At 54.4% G+C, this 8,713-nt stretch overlaps 1 protein-coding gene across 3 annotated transcripts in view; it reads right to left on the bottom strand.

Moving 5' to 3' along the window:
* PWWP3A (PWWP domain containing 3A, DNA repair factor) overlaps positions 1-5,582 on the bottom strand; it is a 16,530-nt gene extending 10,948 nt beyond the window's left edge. Inside the window, exons 1-5 of one of the 3 annotated variants that reach the window (XM_077760651.1) lie at positions 5,238-5,582; positions 4,971-5,096; positions 4,274-4,359; positions 3,149-3,219; positions 851-1,669 (exon numbers count right to left, since the gene is read on the bottom strand). In XM_077760651.1, coding sequence (XP_077616777.1) covers positions 851-1,669; positions 3,149-3,219; positions 4,274-4,359; positions 4,971-5,027 — 1,033 coding nt within the window. In that variant the 5' untranslated portion in view covers positions 5,028-5,096; positions 5,238-5,582. The remainder of the gene's footprint in view (positions 1-850; positions 1,670-3,148; positions 3,220-4,273; positions 4,360-4,970; positions 5,097-5,237) is intronic. The other 2 variants (XM_077760652.1, XM_077760654.1) reach the window with 2 other exon arrangements.
* Between the last annotated feature and the right edge of the window lie 3,131 nt (positions 5,583-8,713).

Below are 8,713 nucleotides of genomic sequence, written 5' to 3'. Positions count from 1 at the left end.
GGGGGGGGGGGGGGGGGGCAGGGAAGGGAGCGGGAGACAGGCAGAGAGAGCGAGGGAGGGGACAGGGCTCTCGAGTCTCCGTGAAAGGCCAGCGCACAAAGCGGCGATCTGGGTCCCGGCAAGGGACACAAGCAGGGGCGGGGAGGACACAGGATGGAGGCCCCTGAGGTGCTGAACCACGGACACGCGAATGGGTGTGTCAGCGTCCCAGACGGGGAGCACCGCAACAGGACAGGAGGGGCCGCGGTGCGTGACTGCAGGCGCAGGCGCAGGAATTCCTGAAAAGTCGGGAGCCCGGGGCACCTTGGTGGCCCCGTCGGTTGAGCGTCCGACCTCGGCTCACGTCATAATCTGACAATTTGTGGGTTCCAGCCCCACGTCGGGCTCGGTGCTGTCAGTACAGACCCTCCTTGGGATTCTGTGTCTCCCTCTCTTTCTGCCCTTTGCCTGCTCTCTTTCTCCCTAAAATAAATAAGTGTTAAAAAAAAAAAAAAGGTCGGGAGCCTTCCGAGCGAGGGGATCACTTCTGAGCCTCCCGCCCGTCCGGCGGGAGTGCGTTAGCTTTGCAGGTCTGAGCACCGGGGCGTGTTCCTCAGGCACAGGCGCGGCCTCCAGCGCCCTCCCCTCTAGCTCAGAACAAAACCGAAGGCACAAGAAGCTGGGGGAACTGGGCTCATCACAACCTGGTGGGAACAACCGCCAAAAAGGAACCAGGGAATCCCTGCCCTGCGTCCGTTCTGATCGGCTCCCGTGAGGCCCTGGTGAGAAACACACCAGAGCCGGGCCACACGTGCGCCGGGAGAACCCCAACCCGCCCGCTGCCGGCATGAAGCCATTTGCGGCCACAGACCTTTGGCTTCCTTCACCAGGACTCGAAGATCTCCGATGTCCTCCGTGGGCGCAGGCAGGCGGAGTCTGGCAGCGCTGCGCAGGGTCATGCGTTTCCCGAGCCCCTGCCTGGGGGACACCACTGCCCCAGGCTTCAGTCGCGTGGTGGGTGGCCTCCGGCCACCATCAGGGCACAGCCGCTTGGCAGAGTGGCCTTGGGCATCCAGGCAGGCTGGGGGTAGAGCGGGGCCACACAGACGCAAACTGGGTTCTCGTCCTTTGGCCCACAGACCCTCCTCCTTCACTCTGGGCGGGGAGCCAGGGGCTCGAGGGCTGCTTTTCTCGTCGTCTCCCCGTGAGAGCAGAGGCACCCTCTGACCCGTGCTGGGCTCCCGGGCTGAACCTCTCCGCCTTTTACCGGGGGTCGTCCGACTTGCACAGCACATTCTGGACCCACCCCCGTCCTGAGAACCACCAATGGCTGGCGGGGCTACCAAGGCCCGTGGGCTTCTGCTTTTTCCGAGTAACTTCTTGTGGTCCGCTTTGCACTTGGGGTCTTTTTTACAAGCGGGGGAACCTGATAGCCTCGGGTGGACACGTTCCCTCCTCTCAGGTCCAGATCTGCTCGGCACAGCCTCCTGGAGGCAAGGAGAGCCAGGGTCACAGAGCAAGGAGGCCAGTTCCGTGGGCTTCTCTCGTGAACACAGAGCAGTTCTTTCTTCCCGTGAAGGGCTTTCTTGAGGCAAAGCGGCGCTCTCGCTCAGGACGTCCAGAGCCACCCGCAGCGAGCGTCTGTAGGCCAGCTCCTCTAGGGGTTCAGCAGGAGCCTCGTTCTGGGAGGCTGCAAAAATGGGAAGCAGACAAAGCCTGGTGACGACTGAGCACGGCCACCGGCCACGTAAGGTCACACAAGGTCCTCGGTGGCTTTCACACCTGAAGAGAGGTCTGCCCCTCCTCAGCCCAAAGGGGGCCAAGGACACAAAACAACAGCTATTGTTCAGGGCCACCGGGGCTCTGCTTTTCCAAAAAAAAAAAAACCTGACTGGGTTACAAAGACAAATCCCTCCAAGTTACCAAACAATACAGCCAGCAAGCCCAGCAAAACCAATGTACTCACCCCCTTCCCAAATCGGCTCAGCCTCACAACTGCAAATTCCATCAGGATCAAGAAAAACCCTTGCCAACTCCATAAGGAACTCGGCCAGCCGGCACCGTATTCTTGGGTGGTGGTGGGAGTGAGGGCCAGCCCGTGAAAGGGACCCATCGTGGGCTGGTAGGTTTTCCATACTTCTTTGCAAGGGCAAAAAAGAGCAGCAAGCCAGCAAAGAGCAGCACGAGACTTGAGATTTCAGCCTGGCCTCCCGGCTGCAGTAGTTTTAGTTATTTATTCCAACACACAGACCCAGACCACTTAACTGAACGGGATGATGGACGCAATATCACAACTCAGCGGGCGCAACACTTATCGTCACAGTATTTTCCCCCTTTAATATTAAAAGCTCCTACAGATAACCGGTCCCTAACACGATCTGAACAAATGATGATGAGTGACTGGGAGGTGACGGCCAGCGCTGCCTAAGATATGCCCGGTGGACGCTGCTTTGAACAAAAGCTGTTTTTCCGAAGACACAGAAAAATAGACCCAATTTCATAAACACCCGAGAGGACCCCCAGTCAGTCCTTCCACAGGACAAACAGCTCCAGGTACAAGAGTGCGCGGCCCCCTCCCAAGGCGACAGAAACCACTTCTGCTTGGTCTGCAGAGCCGCCACCAAGGAGGCAGGCAATCGGCCCCAGTGCCACAAGGCTCGGGAGCCCCCACCTAGGAGAGGCGAGGGGGGTGTCGGCCTCCCATCTCCGACCGGCCTCGCCCCCACCCAGGAGGGCACCAGCACACAACGTGTCCAACAGGGAAGCTGGTCACAGAGCCCTCTCTCCCTGGAACGCAGCCGTGGGGTCTAAATATGCAACCCGCTGCTCTCAAGCCCCAGGCAGAGAAATAACCAGCGCCAAGAGCATTTCTGCAATCTTTCTACGGGCTGGGGGCAGGGGAGGAGAAAGCACACGTCTCCTCCATCCCCCCACCCCCATGGAGGCAAATGCGCTGTGTCTCGTTCTCATGTGCGCCAGCGGCCGTGGACGTGACCCGGCTCACAGCTGGCCGCGCCGGGAGTTAAGAACAGGATCGGTTCCGGGATAGGTTCTAGAAGAGTTTAAGTACATCCGTTTTATTCTCCTCCTTCAGCTAAGGGTTTCCTGGAAAGCAGGGTCTTTCCGTTCTCCCACACTGCTCCTCTGTCACTTACAGACGTGCTCTTACCCAATGCGGAAGCAATTCGTTCGATGTGAGCTGTCGTCAGGGTCTCCGCTTCTGTGCTCTTCACCTCGATTCTGCAGAGACAGAAGTGCCCGTTATCCGCGACCAGCCAAGGCCACAAAGACATTTTCAAACATGTTTTTCTTTAGACGACAAAAGAATGAGATTCATTTTCTTCCTTCTCAACCTTCCCCTTAAACCAAAAGTCACAGCCAACTAGAAATTCATGTGCCTGAGGTTAGAGGCAATAAGGATCCTGGCGAATGAGGTCTTGCTTTTTTCCCTTTTAAGACAGAAAAGGTCGGCTGGATTTAAGAGTGAAAATGAATTCAAGTTGTGACTTTTAGGAGGCAAATCCTACTTTCAACTACACAAATAACTCCTTTGTTAGATTTTTCAGAGTAGAAGATAATGTCACTAAAAGCTGTTTACAGCCCAGCAGGTGTGTTTTAGTTTAAAAGGATGAGCTTTCAATTACCTTCCCAGCCGCAGGGAAAGTGTGAGCTGGGGACTAAGCAAGCTTAGGAGGCGGCTCTGAAGAGGCCAGGGGACCTGGGGAAGCTGTAACCAGAGCGGACGAGGTTTTATTCTCTTTGAATTGGGAATTCTTCCATCAGACACAGCAATACCACAATCCTACGTGATCTGGGTGTTTTAATCATTCTGGGCAATATTTTGTTCTTCCATCACCGGATAACGAAGAGAGGAGTAACACTGCCGCATAGCTGCGTATTTGCCATCTGAACGCTAAATAATAGCCTCTTGTCAGACGGACGGGCTGAAATAGCACACACTTCAAAACTGACAGGCCTGTCACGTAAGTTTCTGAGAAAAAGACACGCAAGTCTGTGGGAAGGAAATATCTGCGTGTGAACCCCAGCAAGAGCTTCCCCTGTGTATTCTTTTATTGTTTTTCTACTGCTCTCTTCCACACAGAACACCTGGTATCAATCTTCCATTTCCAAAAGGACACACACACCAAATCAGTGTTTGCCTCTTAAGAGTATTGTGCTCACAACTAAAGAATAAGCGCTTAGAGTTTACTACGCTTTGGGAGAGGGAAGATACAGTATAAGAAATCCCATTCAAGAAAAAAAAAACAGTAAAAAAAACCCCACAACACTTAACTTTTCATCTAGAGAGAGTATTTGAACACTTAGAAAAAATTCCTTTTTCCTCTTATTTTTTGTTGACATCTCCGTTCTGGCCAAAACCTACATTAAAAAAAACAAAGCAAAAAACAAACAAACAAACAAAAAAGCAAAACCCTTGTTACTAAGACACAACAAACAGGTGACACAAAGAAGCACTGGGCAGCGAGCCCGTAATTCTTAAAGTATGCAACCACCCCAGGGCCTCAGCAAACGCATGGCTAATCTTGCCCCTTTACAGGTGGGGAAACTGAGGCCTGTGAGGTCAGTGGCAGGGACAGGCAGGCAGCAGGGTGGCTGCCCCGCAGCTCAGGCCCCTCCCCATCACATTGCTAGAAAGTCCCCCCAGGGCACTCCGGTTATTTATTATCACAGGGCTCCCTTCCAGATATTTCCTGGAATTACATACTGCCTTACATGCCTTTTTAAAGCGGAGTCTGTTAATTTTCCTTATGTGTAGGAAAAAAAAGACACTTCTGGAAGTGTAACCTTGTAAGCACCAGACCGGAACCCCATTAACTGGGGAATGAGGATCAGTGCCAAGAGATCCGAGTGCCAACTGCTTGGGCTCAATTATTTCACCGAAAGAGCTCCGAGCTGCCTCCTGATAAAGATTTTACTTGTCACCCAAAAGTCATTTCTAATTCCTGAAATTACGGCACAACGGCTGTCACCTTTGCAGGCCATAATCGCTTTTCCCATCTGCAGAGGACATACTTGGCATCCGTCATGATTTGGACTCATGTGGCAGGTGGTAATGATTTGGCACAAAGTACTTGAAGGTCTGACGAGATGTGCCCCTGCAACAAAATTTGCACAGCCGTTCAGAAAGGCGATCGCTCGCCACGTTAGCACAGACGCGACCCTCAAGGGCAAGGGTCACTGGGGCTTCTCCGCGAGGAAGCGGGGTCAGTTCTGCAATCCTGCACGGAGATGCTCACCGTTAAGAAGACAAGCCTGGCCTGGGTCCCTAGGGAGGCGCCTGCAATTCTCTTAGAAATAAACCGCAGCCGCCGCCCCCCCCGCCCCCGGGGCTGTGGCTCGTGTCTAGGAGGCTCCGAGCAACTCTCGGGTGCGCTGAAGGCCTGCCTCCCACCTTCGCAGGAAAGCGATTGAAAACAAAGCTTTCGACTCTCCCCCGTCCGGGTAGTGAACAGTTGCCGCCAGTTGCAAAAAAATAAAACGGGAGGAAGCGACCGCTCCTTGGCCTGCTCTGGCCCTGGAAGGACGGGGACAGCTGCGGGCCGCTCGTCACCTCAGGGAACACATGGGCCTGGCTGCGGACGGAGAGCAGAGGGGGGCTCACTCGCGCACAGAGGGGCGCAGGCGGCGGGTGAGGGCGGCTGCAGACGGGGTTCCGGGAAGGGACGAGGGACGTACGCAGCCGATGCGGGGCCGCGGTGTACAGAGGAGGGGGCGAACGCGGCGGGGNAGGCACCCCAGCCTGTGAAAGGCTTCGGCCCAGTTCCCTTTGTGAGCCCGCCTCCGGGCGCCGCAGGCTGGAGAAGGCGGCCTCCCATGGCCGGAGGGAACCTTCCAGAGCCTTCCAGAACCTTCACGTTCCTGAGGCGCCACGTGCTGCCGCGGTTCCCACGGCGCAGCCTCTGGGGGGCGGCCCGGGAAGCAGGTACCAGCGCGTGGGCCGGGCTGCGGGGTCGCGTCGCTTCTCTTCAGCTTAATCCCCCGGCGCTCGGCCAGGCGTGACCCTCAGCACGACGACACCGGAGCCTGTCGCCCCCAGACTCAACGTCCCGCTGCTNGACGGCGGCCCCGGCCTCGGGGAGGGCGCGGTCCCCCTGCCCACGCAGGGCTCGCGGCGCGGACAGCGCGGGGTCCCCTCAGCTTCCGGCAGCGGAGAGCTGGTTCCCCGAAGCAGGATGGGAACCGCTGTTCTCAGTGCTCGAAGTACGAGAAGGGTTCGTGATTCGGTTCCGGTAGGAGAGTTTTTAACTGATTCCGAGAAGGACGTACCTTCTTACAGAAGGTTTTCTCTTTTCTTTTAAATGTTTCGTTTATTTCTAGGAGAGAGAGAGAGAGAGAGACAGCGTGAGCCCGGGAGGGTCAGAGAGAGAGGGAGTCACAGACTCTGAAACAGGCTCCAGGCTCTGAGCTGGCAGTCAGCACAGAGCCCGACGCGGGGCTGGAACCCACGAACCGTGAGGTCATGACCTGAGCCGAAGTCAGGTGCTTAACCGACTGAGCCCCCCAGGCGCCCCTATGTTTTTATGTTTTAAACAAATACACAAGTGACTGGTGACAGGGACTGGGCGTACGATCGTGAGGAAGCTTGCACTCAGGGAGCTCACAGTGTGATGGAGAAGACATGTGATAAACCGGTAGCAACAGGGGTACCTGGGGGGCTCAGTCAGTTAAACGTCCCAGTTCAGCTCAGATCAGGATCTCAGGTCGTGGGTTCGAGCCCCGCGTTGGGCTCTGTGCAGACAGCTCAGAACCTGGAGCTGCTTCGGATTCTGTGTCTCCCTCTCTCTGTCCCTCACCCCGCTGGCACTGTCTCCCTCTCAAAATATTTATAAATAAAGCATTTTAAAAAAATAGTAACAACAGGGGCGCCTGGGTGGCTTAGTCGGTTAAGCGTCCGACTTTCGCTTAGGTCATGATCTCACGGTTCGTGGGTTCGAGTCCCGCGTCGGGCTCTGTGCTGACTGCCGGCTCAGAGCCTGGAGCCTGTTTCAGTCTGTGACTCCCTCTCTCTCTGACCCTCCCCTGCTCACGCTGTCTCTCTCTCTCCTAGAAATAAATAAAACATTTTAAAAAAAATAGTAACAACAAACATCAAACCCCTTTTCAATTATTAACTTTATTTAACACAGGAATCCTAAAAGGGCAGTATGATAATTAACCCCGTTACTTTGGTTTTCACCAAATCACAAAGCAGCACAAAGCCTCTTACCCAGAACAACCAGTTTGGTACCTTCACGGGTCTGCAGCCTGGCCCGGGTTCAGCCACGGGTCCTCAGCTCTCGCCGGTGGTGACACGTGAGCTTGCATCCGGCCGACATGTCAGCTGGAGCGTCTCCGTGCGCTCTCGGGGCCTTTCCCCTCCGTGTGGGGTCTCCCCGTGCTCGCTCCAGCAGGGCGGCCGGCTGCTTACATGGCCGCTCAAGGTTCCCAGGAGCACAACCCATTTTTCAGACAAGGAAACCCAGAGAGGAGAAGGTTGAGTCATCGTCCAAGGTGGAGCTAAGATTTGAAACAAGTCTAGCTCCAAAGCCCAGGCTGTTGAGCATTGCACCGTAAAATACGTTCAGATCCTGACGAAGCTAACGCAGCAGTAGTTCAGGGGCCCTGAGAGTGACAGTGACAACAGCGTTTGGAGCCACCAGGGTTCAGGAGATGGAAAGGGATCAAGGAAATGGCATTTAGCCTGAAAGCCTAGTTTATAAATGGTCTGGGAACTGAGAAAGAGCTTTTAGAGCTTAGGGGATTGAGCAAAGGCCCTGTGGTGGTGGAAGGCTCTACTTGACAGAGAAACTAAATGGTGCCTGGTGAGGCCAAGAACAAGGGTTAGGGAAAGCAGAGGGAGTCCCTCAAGGCTTGGGTGTGCCCTAGGAGGGTTTTTGATTGGGCTTAGTTTGGTTTTTTTAATTTATTTATTTTGAGAGAGAGAGAAGGAAAGAGCATGCTTACTTGCTTGCATGCACGGGGGAGGGGCAGGGAGAGAGGAAAAGAGAATTCCAGGCACGTTCTTCTGACAGTGCTGAGCCCAGCACCAGCCTGCATCTCAGGAACCGTAAGATCATGACCTGCGCCGAAATCAAGCATAGGACACTTAACTGACTGAGCCACCCAGGCACTCTGTTTTTGTCTTTGAGATTTTATTTTACTTTATTTTTCTAATACTTATTCATTCGTGAGAAAAAAAGACAAGAGTGCAGGTTGGGGAGGGGCAGAGAGAGGGGGAGACACAGAACCCAAAGCAGGCTCCAGGCTCTGAGCGGTCAGCACAGAGCCCGCACGGGGCTTGAACCCACGAGCGGTGAGATCATGACCTGAGCTGAAGTCAGATGCTTAACCGACTGAGCCACCCAGGTGCCCCCTTAGATTTATTTTTAAGGAATTTTTATACCCAACGTAGAGCTCGAACTTACAACCCTGAGATGAAGAGTCTGCCCTACTGACCGAGCCAGCCACGTGCCCCAAGAGGTTTTTGTTTTTTTCATGTGTAGTATTTTAAAATAATTATATGTACATCCTCCGAAATTTGCAGAATTAGTCCAGAGAGGTTCCTGGTACCTTTCTCTCTGCTTCCCCCAATGGTTATGTTTTGTGTGTCTGTAACGTAATATGAAAACCAGGACAGTGATGTGACATAGTGGCATGTAGAGCTCTGAGCCATCGTTTAATGCACAGACTCATGTACTCACCACCCCAGTCGACATACAGGGCATTCCCATCG

Source organism: Crocuta crocuta, unplaced genomic scaffold, assembly GCF_008692635.1.
Source record: "Crocuta crocuta isolate KB4526 unplaced genomic scaffold, BGI_CrCroc_1.0 scaffold443, whole genome shotgun sequence".
Classification (NCBI taxonomy): Eukaryota; Metazoa; Chordata; class Mammalia; order Carnivora; family Hyaenidae; genus Crocuta; species Crocuta crocuta.
Note: the sequence above shows the minus strand (reverse complement) of the source record. Positions and strands in the feature narration are given on the sequence as shown.